Source organism: Penaeus vannamei, chromosome 4 (assembly GCF_042767895.1).
Source record: "Penaeus vannamei isolate JL-2024 chromosome 4, ASM4276789v1, whole genome shotgun sequence".
NCBI lineage: Eukaryota > Metazoa > Arthropoda > Malacostraca > Decapoda > Penaeidae > Penaeus > Penaeus vannamei.
Genome location: NC_091552.1, coordinates 52827126 through 52844625, shown reverse-complemented (window position 1 = coordinate 52844625; position 17500 = coordinate 52827126). Strand labels below are relative to the sequence as shown.

The 17500-nt window shown below is 43.8% G+C and overlaps 1 protein-coding gene across 1 annotated transcript in view; it reads left to right on the top strand.

Annotated features, from left to right (window-relative positions):
• Window positions 1-15203, top strand: part of LOC113821851 (homeobox protein orthopedia) — a 49600-nt gene extending 34397 nt beyond the window's left edge. The window contains exons 3-5 of the mRNA XM_070119152.1: window positions 12751-12946; window positions 13528-13914; window positions 14623-15203. Of these exons, the coding sequence (XP_069975253.1) occupies window positions 12751-12946; window positions 13528-13914; window positions 14623-14936 (897 nt within the window). The 3' untranslated portion in view covers window positions 14937-15203. The remainder of the gene's footprint in view (window positions 1-12750; window positions 12947-13527; window positions 13915-14622) is intronic.
• Window positions 15204-17500: the final 2297 nt, after the last annotated feature.

Here is a 17500-nt window from a genome sequence, read left to right as displayed (position 1 = left end):
GAAGAAGGGTGGGTGAAAGAAGGAAGAAGGGAGAGAAAGGATGAGGGGAAGGAGGTGAGAGGGAAGAGGGGAGGGAGAGGGTGCGGGAAGAAGGGAGAGAGTGGGTGAGAGGGAGGGAGGGAGAGAGGGAAGGAAGGAGATGATGAGGAGGAGAGAAAAGGGAATTGGAGGATGGAAGAGGTAAGGAATGGAGAGAGATGGAAAGACAAAGAAAAGGGAACAGAAAATGAGGTAGAATATGTGAGAGAGGGAGAGAGATATACTATAACGGCGTATTATCCAAGTATATTTCTATCAGTCAACCCACCAGTTTCCCGTATTAAATACATCATTTAACACATTTCAATAGTGCATCAACCTCTTTCACCGCCCTCCCCCAAAAATTCGAAAAATTTATACAAATATGACCTTTTCCCTTCTAAATTCTCACTTATTCCTTCAATCGAAAATTCATACAAATATAATCTTTTCTCCTCCCTTAAATTCTAAAGCTCCCCCTCCAATCGAAAAATCTATACTAGCATAAACATTTTTCCCGAAATTCTGAAACCTCAGTCTTCCCTTTTATATACAAGCGTACGCCGTTTGCATCAGCGACCCATGACACGATAAAAGGTGCAATCACAGAGGCACCGGAATCTTTAATGACCTTGTAACGTTGCAAGGCCAATTTGCCCGGACCATTAAGCCGTATGACAACATAATGAGCCAGCGAATCCCAGCGAACGTCAAAGTCCAAATTTCCAAAAAAAAAAAGAAAAAAAAGACTTTGAGACAATGATTGATATACGTTCCGAGTTCATGACCTTTGCATGGTCGAATATATTAAACAAGGCATTAACAGGTCAATCGGTTTTATTCATAGGTGACAATTCTTTTTCGGCGTCGGTGGGGTGTGGGGGGAGAGGGGGAGAGGGGGGGAGGTAGGAGGGAGAATATTATGTTCAAAAACAACGTACCTGACAGCGAGGTGTTTAAAAACTGTAGGTGTTTATTCATAAACCAATAATTATTGCTAAACATGTTGACTACAGTAGAGGGAGGGAGGGGAGGGAGAAAGAGGGTAGGAAGGAGGGAGGAAAGGGAGAGGAGGGGTAGGAGGGAGGGAAGGGACAGGAGGGGGAGGGAGGGAAGGGGAAAGCGGAGGAGTGTGAGACATGAGGAGGAGAGGGAGAGATAGAGAGGGGGGAAGGATAGGGAAGAGAAGAAAGGAGAAAGGGATAGGAAGGGAGGGTTGGGGAAAAGAGGGGTGGGGGGGGGGAGGGGAAGGGGGGGGGGTGGCCCTGCATTAAGCATAAGTCTATCACAAGTGCTAGATGAACCCAGATCCTTTGTAATTTAATTTAGCATTATTTCGACCGGAAAACATTATCATAGTTTTTTTTCTCTCTTTCTCTCTGTGTCTGTCAATCTGTCTGTGTTTTTTTTTATTATCTCTGAGTTTCTTTATCTTTATTTTTGGGGGGTCATTGTATATCTTTTTTATTTCTCTTTGTCTTCTCCTCTCTCTCTCTCTCTCTCTCTCTCTCTCTCTCTCTCTCTCTCTGTCTCTCTCTCTCTCTCTCTCTGTCTCTCTCTCTCTCTCTCTCTCTTTTCTCTCTCTCTCTCTCTCTCTCTCTCTCTCTGGATGAATAGATAGCGAGAACCAATAGATAAATGGGCATTAACAGACAAATGATAAGGCAGACAAAGCATAAACAAACTGACAAATAGACAGACAGAGAGAGAGAGAGAAGAAGAGAGAGAGAGAGAGAGAGAGAGAGAGAGAGGAAGAGATAGGGAGGAGGGAGGGAGGGAGAGAGAGAGAGAGAGAGAGAGAGAGAGAGAGAGAGAGAGAGAGAGAGAGACAGAGAGAGAGAGAGGGAACAGACAGACAGACAGACAGACAAAGAGAGAGTCAAACATTATGACAAGACAGTTATATAGACATAAAGAGAAAGAGAAAGGGATAATAGACACACAGACAAACAGACCAAAACGACATAGTTACACAGACAGAAACAGATAGAAAGTAGATAGACACATTCAGACAAACAGAAAGAGAGAGAGAGAGAGATAAAGAGAAAGAGAGAGAGAGAGAGAGAGAGCGAGAGAGAGAAAGAGCAACTATCCACGCAAACAGACACGCAGAAAAGACAACTATATAAACAGAAAGAGGAGACAGACAGACAGAGAGGGAGAAAGACCAGCTAGAGTCAGGGAGGGAGAGAGAGAGGCCGGGTGGGAGAGGAGAGGAGGGGGAGGAGGGGGAGGGGGGGGTGAGGCCTGTACATTATGCATCCCCTGAACAGCAAAACCACATTTGCTAGGTAATGGGTGAAACTTGTCGACTACCCTCACTGCGACCAGATTTTATGTATATAAATATATTTGTTAGAATCTTTGGGTTGAATTTTATTTTTTTTTTTTTCTAAGCAGTTTCTGTCTCTGTGTCTCTCTTTCTCTCTTTCTCTTTCTGTTTTTTTTTTATCCTCTCGCTTTCTCTGTTTTGTCTTAGTCTTTCTATTTGTCTCTCTCTCTCTCTCTCTCTCTCTCTCTCTCTCTCTCTCTCTCTCTCTCTCTCTCTCTCTCTCTCTCTCTCTCTCTCTCGTATCTCCCTGTGTACATACACCTAATGTACATATACATACACTGCGGATGCATGTATTTAAATAGCTATATACATAGACGAATAGACAGATACATAGATAGATAAATAGATGCATACATATATAGCTATCTGCACGTATGTATGTGAAGTATAGAGGCATGTATCTCCGTCCACAACCGCGTGTGATATCAACCGATCCCTTTCCCCCCTTTGATGAGATTCGATCCTATTACCTCGAATGGAAATCATAATCCGAACCCCCTTTTGCCTATTAATCGTCTCTCTTCTCTTTTTTTCCCTCCCCCCCATGTCAGTCAAGGGCCATAATGATACAAATAGCAATTATTTCCCGATCAAACATTTCAGCAGCGATTAAAAACAATTGCACAATGCGTTCCGCACTTCAGGAAACTAATAACTCTCTCTCCGACTCTCGCTCTCTCCCGCTCGCAAGCAATACAAGGGCCGGCCATGATACTTTCATTATATTTTCATTAAGGTTTCGAATCATGTTATATCCTTTCATTACCTATTTTTTTCATTACCTTCCCAAAACACGGAGCATTATACAGTTGCCCCAACAGCGACGGCAAGAGAGGTGATCAATGTTTTATGATTGTCTATTGCGCGTGTCAAAAGGGGTTTGGAAACGACCTGCGCCGCGTGACAACCCGCCAATTCTTTATTGGGCGATGCGTTTTTGTTTTCCAGATTTTTTGGCGCCATTTTTTGTTTTTGGTTCTGAAGGGCGCTTTCGAATATGTTTTATTTCGGTAATAAAAAAAGAATATAGTGGAAAAGAAACGAATTATTTTGATTTTCGGTTCTGATGCCTTTTTTTTAACCGGATATATGATGCTAGGAAATTATTAGTTTAGATATATATGTCCCGATTTCGAAACACAAAAAAACATGTATATTTTTTCTTTTTGTCTGATTTGAAAGCTCTTTTTTTCCGTCATGGGCAAATTCTAGCAAACCCTAACATCTGTCTCATCTATTTTTATTCGTTTTTAAATGATAGACACGTGGTTTTACAAAACTCTTTTCCAAAACCTGGTTGTACACTATATCCGGCTAATACAAACGATAAACTTTTTTTTTTTTTTATCTGCCTCATATTTAGCCTCGGAAATTTGCCGTTATGTTCCTCCCTCAAACTAAATTAAGCTGATTGACCTGATCTCGGGAGAAACGCAAAAAAATATAACTAACACTCATTCTACAACTCCAACTTATAACTGAAACCCCCTTTACCCTTCAAAAAAAAACGAAAAAAAAGAAGAAAAATTAAGTTTACATTGATCAAAACGGTTATGCATTTAACGGCCTGTCTCAGTTAACCTCGCGGTCGCTGTAACAAAGTAACGTCAATTTTAAAGCCGATATGACCCAGGCTTTCCACGCCAGCCTATGCCACGCTTTTAGGGCTAAGATAGCACACATACAAACACACACGCATACACGCACACACCCATACACGCACGCACACACACACGCCCACACACAAAGATACAAAGAAACACACGAATTAGAAACACACGCACACATACACACACACACACATATATATACATACACATACACGTGTACGTAGAGACACACAAACAAAGAAACACATACACACTTGCTAAATAGAGGTATTTGTCCAGGTACAATTACACACTTACTCTTGTACATACTTACATAATGCTAATTTTGGCTTTAGAGTAGAATCTGTATCCATTGCACATTCATGAATGTGCGTGTGCAAGAGAGAGAGAGAGAGAGAGAGAGAGAGAGAGAGAGAGAGAGAGAGAGAGAGAGAGAGAGAGAGAGAGAGAGAGAGAGAGAGAAAGAGAGAGAGAGAGAGAGAGAAAGAGAAAGAGAGAGAGAGAGAGAGAGACAGACAGACAGACAGACAGACAGAGACAAAGACAGAGACAAAGACAAAGACAGATAAACCAAGACACAAACCCAGAGAAACCCAGACAGGCAGGCAAGCAAGACAGACAGAAACCCAAAACAGAAACAAGAGACAAACAACACATATCCAGCATAGAGGAACCTGCACTCACAACCATATATATTTTTTGTCTTTTCTTAAAAATAAAAATGCTCGGATCTAGATTGTCAGAATTTCGAAATAAAATTGGATTCCAGCCAGAGGGAAACACACTGTGAACCTGGTATGAAAAAAGCGAATACATGTGTAGAGAATAACTTGAGTAACGAAGCTTAACTGGAAGCCTGGTAGATGGAAGAGAGAGAGGGGGAGAGGAGAGAGGGAGAAGGGGGGGAAGAAAGAGGGAGAGAGGGAGAAGGGGGGAAAGAAAGAAGGAGAGGGGAGGGAGAGAGGAGGGAGAGGAGAGAGAGGGAGAGGGAGGGTGGAGAAAGGAGGAGAGGGGAAATGAAAACAGATTTGTGGAGGGAAAGGGAATGTGGAGAAAGGAGGAGGGGAGAGAAAGAGGAGACTAATGGAGGAAAGGAGGTCGAGAAAGCCGGGAAGGGGGAGGAAATGTGGCAGAAAGAAAGAAAAAGAAAAAATAGAGACTAGGAAAAGGAAAGAAATAAGAAGAGAGCTAAATACAACCGAAGGAAGGCACACGGTTAAAGAGAAATAAAGAGGAGGACAGACGAGAGAGGGGAAGAGGAAAGAGGCCAAGAGAGAGAGAGAGAGAGAGAGAGAGAGAGAGAGAGAGAGAGAGAGAGAGAGAGAGAGAGAGAGAGAGAGAGAGAGAGACAGACAGAGACAGAGACAGAGACAGAGAGACAGACAGAGTGAGAGAAAGAAAGAGAAAGAGAAAGAGAGAGAGGGAGAGAGACCGACGGATGCAGTGAGTGGTCCCCCCTTTTCCCTGGTGCTTCGCTGTACAAGAACACAGACCTTCACTTTGCTCTCCCTCGCTCCCCGTCTCACGTACCTGACAGGATTTTGTCGCCACCAGAAATTCTCTCCCTTTATTTTCCTCCTTTTATCCGTGGTTCTTCGTCTCTTTCGTTCCCTTCCTCTTTTTTTTATCCATGGTTCTTCGTCTCTTTCGGTCCATTCCTCTCTCTCTCTTTATTGTTGTTGTTGTTGTTTATTTATTGGTGTGTTTGTTCGTTCTTTGTCTTCTGGTTTCTTCTTTTGGTTCTGGCTTTTGTTTTTTCCTGTCTGTTCGCTATCTCCTCTCTGTCTTCGGTCTCGACTTCTTATTCTCTCTCTTTCTCTCTCTCTCTCTCTCTCTCTCTCTCTCTCTCTCTCTCTCTCTCTCTCTCTCTCTCTCTCTCTCTCTCTCTCTCTCTCTCTCTCCCTCTCTCTCTCCCTCTCTCTCTCCCTCTCCCTCTCCCTCTCTCCCTCCCTCCCTCCCCGCCATTCCCACCACCACAACAGTTTCCAAAAAGCTTTTTTAACTGTTCCGGTGAGTTTATAATGGCGGTTAAAAGATGGGCGTGTCTCGTATATGATAATAGATGGTTGGGCAGTTAAGGTTGTTTGTCTATCATCCGCTACTCGTATCTGACTTTCTTTCAAAATTCAAAAATTCAAAAATGGAGATTTAGAATCCTATGTGTTTGTATGAGTGTTTTGTTGTTGTTGTAATTATGTTTATTTATATTGAAAAAAAGGAGTTTATTTGTTTGTTTTTTTGTTTTATTGATGACTTTCACATATGATTTTGTATTTCTATTGGGGTTTGATTAATGGATCACAATATTAAAACTCTATAGGTTGTGAGAGACATTTTTTTTTTACTTCTTTTTTTAAAGCAATATATCTTCTCTTTGTTTAGGTTCAAAGTGAAACGAACGGTTTTATGAAACGGAAAAACAATAGTCACAGATCGAAACTGAATAGTTTTTTCCTTTTTTCTTCTTTATTTTAAAAACAAAATGCGTTATGCCAGCTTGCAATACAGAAGTCCGCGTCTGTCTAAAACACGAACCGACAGGTATTTTGACGAAAGACCAAAATGAGACCTTTTTTAAGTTATTTTATACCCTCTTCGTCTGTTTTTTGAAGGGAGGTGTATGACGAAAGACCAAAATAAGCCCTTTTTTAAGTTATTTTAATTCCCTCTCCGTCTGTTTTTTGAAGGGAGGTGTATGACGAAAGCCCAAAATAAGCCCTTTTTAAAAGTTATTTTCATTCGTCTATTTTTTGAGGGAGGGGGTATGACGAAAGCCCAAAATAAGCCCTTTTTTTAAAGCTATTTTCATTCCCTCTTCGTCTCCTTTTTTAAGGGGGGCGGGGGGAGGAAGGGAGGGGCTATGACGAAAGCCCAAAATAAGCCCCCTTTTCTAAGCTATTTCCATTCCCCTTCGTCTCCTTTTTTAAGGGAGGCGGGGGGAGGGAGGGAGGGAGGATTCGTCTCCTTTTTTTAAGGGGGGCGGGGGGAGGGAGGGAGGGAGGATTCGTCTCCTTTTTTAAGGGGGGCGGAGGGAGAGAGGGAGGGAGGATTCGTCTCCTTTTTTTAAGGGGGGCGGAGGGAGGGAGGGAGAAAGGGAGGTAGGCTCGCGGAATTAAAAAATCAGCCTCTCTCCACCATCTCCCCGTGTCGGAAACTGACCAGGGAAACTCTTGTAAACCCAGAACGCCAACATGAAAGATGGATATGGTCTGTAGTACAACCGGTACAGGGTCCCCGCGCCGACCGTGGCCCACCCATCATGTTTTCATTACAGCCAATAACCAGAAACCGCCCGCAGGTACACGGCCGCTGTCTCTTTGAGAAGCAAGTCATCTCACAGATTAATTGGTGTCAATCGCTTCGGACTTGACGTGTTTCTCGCGCGCTCGCTCTCTCGCTCTCTCTCGGTCTCTCGGTCTCTCTCCCTTCCCGTGGTCGTATTATTTGTGTTCTTGGCCGGCGATCGCTCTCTCTCTCTTTCTCTCTGTTTCTCTTCCTCTCTGTTTCTCTTTCTTTGTTTCTCTGTTTCTAGCTCTCTTTCTCTCTGTTTCTCTTTCTTTGTCTCTCTTTCTCTCTGTTTCTAGCTCTCTTTCTCTCTGTTTCTGTTTCTCTGTCTCTGACTGTCTGACTCTCTCTCTCTCTCTCTCTCTCTCTCTCTCTCTCTCTCTCTCTCTCTCTCTTTCTCTCTCTCTCTCTCTCTCTCTCTCTGTCTCTCCGTTTACTCTCGAGACTGCCACTAAAATTATAAAAAAAAAAAAAAAATACAATTGAAGATCAAACACCAAAGCACATCTTCTTCACCGACTAAGAAAAAGAAAAAAAAAAAGATATTTGTCGCTAATCGTTTTGTCAATATTGTACGCGTTCTATAAAACATCGCGGCGTTTGATTACAGGAGAGACAAACGCCAACACCCCTTCCTCCCTTCCCCCCTTTCTCTCCCTCCCTTTCCTCCTTCCCTTCCTCCCTTTCCTCCTTCCCTTCCTCCCTCTCCCTCCCTCCCTTTTCTCCGTTCTCCTCCTCCCTCCCTCCTTCCCTTCTCCTCTTCCCTTCTATCCCTTCCTCCTTCTCCCTCCCTCTCCCTCCCCTTCCTCCTTTCCCTTTCCCTTCCCCTTCCCCCTTTTTCCCGCCACTGTCTCTGATTGGTGGGTCGGCGCCGAGCTCCGGGCTTCTGATTGGTCCGCGTCAATGTTTCATTAAGGCCACCACGCGCCAATTAGTCGGTTTGATGGACGCCGGTCTTTGATTCAGGTGGGAGTCCGGAGAGGTAAACAGAGAACGGAAAGGGAGAATAGGGGGAGGAGGGGGAAAGGGAGAAGGTGGAAGAGGGAGGAGGGGGAAAGGGAGAAGGTGGAGGAGGGAGGAGGGGGAAAGGGAGAAGGTGGAGGAGGGAGAAGGGGGGAAAGAGCGAAGGTGGAGGAGGGAGGAAGGGGAAGGAGAAGGTGGAGGAGGGAGGAGGGGGAAAGGAGAAGGTGGAGGAGGGAGAAGGTGGAGGAGGGAGGAGGGGGAAAGGGAGAAGGTAGAGGAGGGAGGAGGGGGAATGGGAGAAGGTGGAGGAGGGAGAGGGGGGAAAGGGAGGGAAGGAAAAACGTTTTTTTGTTTTTGTTTGGGTTCCAGGGAAGAAAAACGTTTTTTTTTCTTGTTTTCGGCTTTCTCTGATATTTAGAAAAAAAAATGATAATAGATATATTATCAAGGGAAGAGTTTGCCTTTATAAGAGCAAATAATACCCATGTTGTGTAATATGTAGACAGTCTTTATCTAAAACACGTTACAAGCGCCAGTTCTCGTCTCTAACAATTTGAATATCTATTAAAACCCTCCTGGAACATCGTCATATATTAAGAGACATGTTTCAAAACGCAGCCACGACCATCTGTCAATATCACATTCATCCTTTGACTAATATCGCGATTAAATCATTTAAAACAACGATAGCGAAACGGAGATAGCGAAGAATATACTATGAATTTCTGATTTTCCTTCTGTTTGTACAGAGAGGTATAAAAACGTAGGGGAAAAGAACGTGCTTTCGCCGGGCAATAGCGAACGCCTTAGCTAGCAATATTCCGCAGGCTATAGGGGTAATGTGTATCATCGCGCTATTATTGTGATCTCTGATGACCTCCCTGCACCGGCGCCTCCGTGAAAGAAGGGCAGGTAAGCGCCGCCGTGGCCGTGGTCGACGTGCCCTTCTAGCTCTGAGGCGGCGGGGATCACGATTATGGTCCATTTGAGGGCATAAAGGGCATTCCAGATTGGTTTTCTATTCCTCGCTGTGTCTCTGATCTATTCAAACAATCACGGCGGGATTCGGGGAAGGGTCGGCGGTAGCGGTAGCGGCGGAGGACGAGATCCGACGGGGGTTTTTGCGGACCGCCGCTACCGCCGCCGCCGCCGCCGCCACGCGCCTTCCTCCGCTTTCCCGCTACAGTTTAAAGAAAAAAAAAGTGTTCCTAAAGTTATCGTCTCGCCGACCTCAGGAATTTACCATGAATAAGTGAATCGGGGCGGCGGCTAACCATTCTGGGAAGCGTAGCGGGGTTTTGACACAAAGTTCATCCCATTTCGGAGGATTTTGGCGGCTCAGAGGGAACACTTGACCGTCCCATTTTACGAGCTTTTTATTTCGCGCTTATCGAATTAGCCCCGTTTTGCCTTCCATTCCTGAAAAGTTAGCCGGAAAATTGAATGCGAAGTGTCGAAAATCGTCGAAGTTTTATACCGAATTAGAGTCTTTATACGTCTCTGTCTCTTCTCTCACCCCCTCCCTTCCCCCCTCCCTCCTCCTCCCTCCCACGTGTCCGAAAGCGTGCGTTCGTCCAAATTTTCCCGCCGTCCAAAAAAGTTGTCCGTTATCCCGCGAGTTCCGACACCCATTTCCCGAGCCATTCCGAAGTTGCCAATCCGTTTACACGGAGCCATCGATCAAGACGGCGCCGAAAGACTCGGATGACAGGATTTGTCTGGGATTTAGACGGCCAAAGTTCATATTGGGGGAACATGCGCGCGTTCGTGTTGGTTACAAACAGATTTGCACCCGCGCTCTCTCGGCCGGCGAATCTCCCCCCTTCATTAGCCCGATATTGACTTGACACGTTCTATGATATTAGCCTGTTACACATCTCGCTGTTGGGTAATAACCGTGAGTGATGTATTGGAATAACTGATGGAGTCTAAATCTGTATCTTGCAATACTACGAAGCTGAGAGAAAAAAATGAGAAAATGTTTTAGCCTCGCTACACCTAACATATTTTGGCGGGAAATGTGAAGGCAATATTAGATGTACAATTACAAAGCCGTTAATAACAAATGAGAGGGGAAGGTGATATCATGTTATTGCGGAGAAAGACAACAGTAAATAACAGGAGCTTAACCCGAGGAATAATTAGAAGGCGTATTCACAACAGGGAAATTACAGGGAAACCAGATACGAGCGTATAACCTTTTCTTATTGATTTCTCCATTCATTCGTAACATACATGTCACTTCCACTTAGTAGATATATTTTCTCTTGGCTTTTAGGTCATTTTGGAATTATTCATAACATCGAGAACTAAACTTGAACATTTACCGTTTATTTCTTATAGAAGAGAACACACCGACTACGAGCTTAAACTTTATTCATACACCACGGAAAATTTAGCGGACATTTAATACAAAAATAAACACAAACATCTTAAACCCATTTAGAAAGATATAAAAAAGTAAAATAAAAACAAAAAAGAAAAAAGATTCAAAATTAACACAAATTAAGTGTGGTAGCGACGCCCCGGCCTCGACTGGAAGGCAATAACAGAGAAGTAATTTATTTGGCGTCGACAGCGGGGGATTTACTCGTGAAAATAATTGACCCACTAAATCCCAAGGGTTTTTCGTCCCCTCATTGGCTTTTGGGAGGGCGGGGGGGAGAGGGGGGAGGGGGGAAGGGGGGAGGAGAGGTTAACTTTGATATTATCCGTATATATGTTTTGGGTTTTGGTTTATATATATATATATATATATATATATATATATATATATATATATATATATATATATATATATATATATTATAGTTGAGGTTAGAACACGACGCTAATTCTGTGATAAAGTTCAACCACGAATAATAATAATAATGATGATAATAACAATGATTCTTCTCGTTAAAAAAAAAAACGTTGATTTATCAGAGCGTTTAACCTTCAAGAAAGAATGATTTTCTGTTGAATAATTTTCGCGCTTAGACAATGTTCGACGTTGTACAGCGAGTGTGAACAACCCGAGAACACGAGAACGGAATTCAAAGGGGTATTTTGGACACCCTTTCTCCCCCATCCCCCTCTCCCTACCTCCCTCTCCCTCCTTCTTCTCCCCTCCTTCTCTCCTTCTCTCCCTTCTGTCTCTCTCCCTCTCTCCCTCCCCCTCCCCTCCTTCTCCCTTCCTCTCCCTCCCTCCCCCCACCCTCCTTCCCTCCCTCTCTCCCTCCCTCCCTCCCCCTCTCTTCCTCCCTCCCTCCCTCCCTCTCTCCCTCCCTCCCCCTCCCTCCCTCACCCTCTCCCTCCCTCACCCGCTCCCTCACTTAACCCAGCGGGGAACCCACAAATAAGAACACTGATTACAAAAGGTCTCTGTTGTTATTGGATAATATCGTCGCCTCATATAACACATGGCGAATGGTTGTTTAACAGATCACGTGACTTTGATGGAGGGGGGTGTATGAATTATACATGAAGAAGGGTGAAATGGGGTGGTTTTCTCTCTCTCTCTCTCTCTCTCTCTCCTTTCTCTGTCTCTCTCTCTCTCTCTCTCTTTCTCTCTCTCTCTCTCTCTCTCTCGCTCTTTCTCTCCGTCCCTCCTTCCCTCCTTCCCTCCTTCTCTCCTTCCCTCTCCCCCTCTCTCCCTCCCTCCCACCCACTCTATTTCCCCTTCTCTTCCACTCTATCTCTCTCTCCCTCTATCTATCTCTCTCCACGCCTTCCATTTGGCGAAGATGGAAAATAAACCTACATCTCGGCCGCCATCTTGATTCTCTCTCTCCGGCGCCGCAATTTTTGGCGGGAAAGGGAAACGAGCGCAAAGCATTCAAACGACCTCGTTGGGCTTTTGCGATATTCAAATTACCCGTTATTGAGACCGTTTATTGTCCCGAGATTTATTTTGAGCGAAAAAATATATATATGAAGGGTGTGTCTCGTTTTCTTTTTCGAATTTTTGTGTTATTTTTTTATTAGATTTTCTTTCGTTTTTTTCGTTTTTTGGTTGTATTCATAATTGAAAATTTGTGAGTATTTCCCTAAGAGTTTATTAGGAAAATGTAGTTTGTATTTTGGGAAACCATTTTAAATATAGTGATTTAGCATAAGGTTTATGTTAGAATTATCACTGGTTTTTTATTATCATCGTCATTATTGTCATTATCATTAGCATAATCATCATGATTAGTAGTAGTATCATTGTTATTATCATCATCATTATTAATATTATTAAGATATCTATCATTATTACAATCATTATTATCATTATCATTATCATTATTATTATTATTATTATTATTATTACCAATATCACTATTATTATTATTGTCATCTTTATTATCATCATCATTATTATCACCATTATTATCATCATATTTATTATTAATTGTATCATTATCATGATATTTATTATTAATTGTATCACAATCATATTTATTATTAATTGTATCATTATCATTATCATCATCATTTTTATCTCCATCATCACCAAATTTATCATCACTCCTACCACACCCACTAACCACGCCCCTCTCCCCCCCCTCTTTCCAGGTCTGGTTCCAGAACCGTCGCGCCAAGTGGAAGAAGAGGAAAAAGAGCAGTTCGGTCTTTCGGTCAGCTGGCTCCCTCCTTCCCTCCCCTTCCCTCCCTCCCTTCCCTCCCATGGGCGGCGATTCCTTCTGCGGCTCGATGTTCCCTTCTTCGGACACTCGCTGGACTATGGGGGGCATGGCGCCCATTAACACAGGTGAGGATGAATGATGTTGGTTGTGTTTTGGGGTCTTTTGGGGTCTTTGGGGGGGTTTTGGGGTCTTTGGGGTGTCTTTGGGGGGGTTGGGGTGTCTTTGGGGATCTTTTGGGTCTTGTGGGGTCTTTGGGGGTCTTTTGGGGGGTTTGGGGGTCTTCGGGGGTCTTTTGGGGTCTTTGGGGTCTTTTGGGTCTTTGGGGGTCTTCGGGGGTCTTTGGGGGGTCAGGACTCCTTGGGGGGTCTTCTGGTCTCTCGAGGTCTCTGATTTGTCTGGTCCGTTTCTGTCGGTCTTTCTCTTTCTTTCTCTCTCTCTGCTTCTGTATGTCTGCTCTGTCTGTCTGTCTCTCTCTCTCTCTCTCTCTCTTTCTCTATCTATCTATCTGTTTATTAATTGTTTTAGTTTGTGTTTATTTTGTGATAATACATGTTATTTTATCCAGTATTGTTTTTTTCAGATTTTTTATATATTAGTTTAAATCTCCATTTTTTTATTTCTTGATATAATTCACAGTTCTATTATTGTTATTATATGAAAGAACCAGTATTTAGAGTTAAACTGACCTCTCTGTTTTCCCTTCCAGGTGTTGGCACTGGCACCCTCGGCCTGACCTCCCCTCTGCAGCGCCAGGGCCTAGGTCAGCTAGGTCAAGGCAGCATGAGCATCACCCAGTCCTTCAGCCAGTCCCTTGGCCAGGGCTTCGGCCAGGGTCTGGGCCAGGGCTTCGGCCAGGGATTGGGACAAGGGTTAGGTTTAGGACAAGGCCAAGGTCTAGGGCTGGGTCAGGGCCAGGGACTGGGTCAGGGGCTGGGTCAGGGGCTGGGCCAAGGGCTAGGTCAGGGGCTGGGGGGGTCGACGTCCCCGCTGCCCTCCGGCCTGTCCAACATGGGCGGGTCTCCTCCGACGTCCATGTACCAGCCGCACTACCAAGCCTTCTCCTCACTCAATAACGCCTTGGGTGAGTACGCAGGTGAGCCAGAACGGTGTTTTCCCTTCGTGCCCTTCGACCTCTGGGAGAAGGGACACAATGCCCTTGTGGGATGAGTGCCGAGAATGCCCTTGGGGGATGAGTGCCGAGAATGTCCTTGGGGGATGAGTGCCATAAATGCCCTTGTGGGATGAGTGCCGAGAATGATCTTGTGGGATGAGTGCCATAAATGCCCTTGTGGGATGAGTGCCATAAATGCCCTTGTGGGATGAGTGCCACGAATGCCCTTGTGGAATGAGTGCCAAAGCGCCCTTGTATAGAATGATCTGAGAGGTTGTTGTTAATATAACCTCTCAATCATTATGAGACTTTTTTCTAACGGATCTTGTGTGCATGTGTTTGTGTGAGTGTGTGTGTGTGTGTGTGTGTGTGTGTGTGTGTGTGTGTGTGTGTGTGTGTGTGTGTGTGTGTGTGTGTGTGTGTGTGTGTGTGTGTGTGTGTGCATCTCTCCACTACCCATTCCCTGTTTGCATGTGTGTGTGTATGTTTGTGTATGTGTGCGTGCGCATATCTGTGTATGTACGTGTGTATGTGTGCGTGCGCATATCTGTGATGTACGTGTGTATGTGTGTGTATGTTTGCCTTTACGCCCCCTCCCCCTACAGCCTCGTCTTAGCTTTAAGGCCTACACACTTACCCCTCGGCAGCCTCGTAAGCGACTACATAGTCACCTTCCCCCCCTCTCCCCAGGATCACCCCTAAACTCCCCAGGTCTCCCCAACGGCCTAGGCTCCCCGGCCACCCCTCCCCACAGCGGCTCCTCGTCCCCGGCCACACAGCAGCAACAGCAGACTCAGCAACAGCAACTCACCGGCGTCGGCCAACAGCAACAACAGCAGCAGCAGCAGCAACAACAGGATCTGCAGCAGAATTGCGGCATGGGGTCGATGGGGATGGGGATGGGCGTGGGCATGGGCGGCGAGGACATGTGGAGGGGGTCGAGCATCGCCCAGCTGAGGCGTCGGGCTTTCGAGCACTCCGCCTCCATGGCCGTCTTCAGGTAGAGTCCCTGGGGAAGGCGCCGAAGGAGGAGGAGGAGGTGGAGGACTCCTTCTGCTGGTCCTGAGGTGTCTGTCCGTCTGTCTGTCTGTTCTGCTTCGTCTATTCGGTTATCCTCTTTTCTCCTCTTTCTTCTCTACGCTTCCTATCTATCACTATTTCTTCCTTTAAATCTTGTTATTTTTTGTCTTCTCTCCCTTTTCCGACATCCTCCCTCCACTATCCCTTCCTCCTACTCTATATATCCTTTCCCCTCTCTCCCCTACCCTCCGCTATCCTTTCCCTTCCCTATTAACTCTCCTCTCCCCTCCTCTCCCCTCCCCATCCCTCTCTCCTCCCTCTCTCCCCCCTCTCTCCCCTCTCTCCCCTCTCTCCCCTCCCTTCTCCCCCCTCCCCATCCCTCTCTCCTCCCTCTCTCCCCCCTTTCTCCCTCCCCTCCCCATCCCTCTCTCCCTCTCTCCCCCTCCCCTCCCCCTCCCTCTCTCCCCTCTAATCCCCGCGGATTACTCCCACGTCCATGATTAACCTCTGACGTCTGTTTCCTTCGCTCCCGTGTCCGTCTTCCCCAGATCCTTCTTCTCCTTCTTCTTCTTTTTCTTCTCTTTCTTCTTCTCTTTTTTCTTGTTCCTTCTTTTTCTTTTTTTTCTTCTTATTCTCTTTTTTCTTGTTCTTTCTTTTTCTTTTTCTTCTTCATTTGTCTCCTTCTCTTTGTTTTCCTTTTCTTTTTCTTCTTCTTCCTTTTTATTATTATTTCTCCCTTTATTTGTTTTTCTTCCTCTTTTTCTTCCTCCTTCTCCCATTTTTCTTCCTTTTCTCTTTCTTCCTTCTTCTCCTTCTCCTCCTCTCCTTTATTTTCTCATCCTTCCTTCTTCTCCTTCTCTTCCTCCTCCATATCTTCTTCCTTTTCTTATTCTTCCTTCTTCTCCTCTTCTTCTTTTTTGTAAATATTACTTATTTATTCACCTCACGCGGATGACGTCATTACGAAAGAGGAATAAGAAAGAGTAGAAAAAAATGAGAAAACATTCAAAAGAAAGAAAGAAAGAAAGAAAGGAGAGAGAGAGAAAAGTAAAACAGAAAATTCCTTTTAAGAAAAAAAATATTATATTCTTGTGATTCTTTTTGTGCAAAAAAGAAAGATTTTTTTGACGTACGAGAAGATTTAAGAAAAAAAAAATACAAATCTTGCAAAAAAAGATATTTCAAAAAGTACATCTCATCCAAAAAAAAAAAATATATATATATATAAATAAACAAATAAAGTCCAGTTTTGGCGTCAAAGGAACTAAAAAAGGAAAAAAAAAAGGTACATATTTTCCTATAACTGTTTCTCCCAGAACGGCCGGCCTATCTACTCTGTTCTCTCATAACATACAAGTAATTACAGAAGTTCAGATGTGGTTCCGTGTGTGTAGAGCGAGGAGGGTGTTCAACGCTTTCTCAAAAGCTGCTTCTACTACTTTCGAGAACATTCTAGAACGTTCTCCATTTTTATTTTCTCGAGAAGATGTTGGAATAATCTCATTTTCTATTTTTTTCGAGAACAATTTCTTTCTCAATTTTTTTTTCGAGAACATTCTAGAACATTCTCATTCTCTCTATTTTTTTTTCTCGAGAACATGCTAGAACATTTTCATTCTCTCTTTTTTTCGAGAACATTCTAGAACATTCCCATTCTCTCTCATTTTTTTTCGAGAACATGCTAGAACAACTACATTCACAATTACATTTTTTTCCTTTTTTTTGAGAGATATTATTAGGATATTGAGCCGTTAGGGAAAATAAAAAGGAAATTGTAATTTTATTGATAAATTTTATGTATACGAAGAAAAAAAAATGTCTGTATTGTATTGTATTAAGATTTTGTGTTTTTTTCGGAACAATAAATGATCTTCACAAGGTGAATCTTGAAGAAAAATGAATGTTTCAGTTTTCCAAATCATGAAATAGTGAATATTTTTTATCGGATTTTCGAATGCTACGAAAATCCAAGGGTATGACAGTGTTGCCACATGTCAGGAACTTTTGGACGATCGATATTTGGCAACACCGCAAGAGGCCGATCTGTCCCACAACGATGAACAATTTAGTGTAAATAAACCATTAACTCATGTATTATACTTTCTAATTTAGTCAAATGACCAATATAGAAGATAATGTTCTTGTGTTTATATACATATATATATATGAAAAGAGAATTGATAGCCTTTTAAAGATGGTCTTTGTTGATTTTTTCATGATAAAAGGTCCCGGATTTTATGTTAGTCCTGAATATTGTGCTATTTCCATTCCTCGTGTTATTATCCCCGTGTACCCAGTTCAATATTACAGGGAAAATACCTGTCTGTTTCTACTAGTCTTTGCACAATTTTGTAAGTAAAATAAAAGAAATAAAGAGAGAAATTAAAGAGATGTTGTGTAAAGATATTTGATAATGGTGATGTGGATGGACATATACCCCCATTTTTCCTACCCCCCCTTCCCCCCATCTCCCCCCCACCCCTCCCCTCTCCTCGAGTATACGACTATGTGTAGATGTCTTGGGTCGCGAGACGTCTCAGCCAGTATG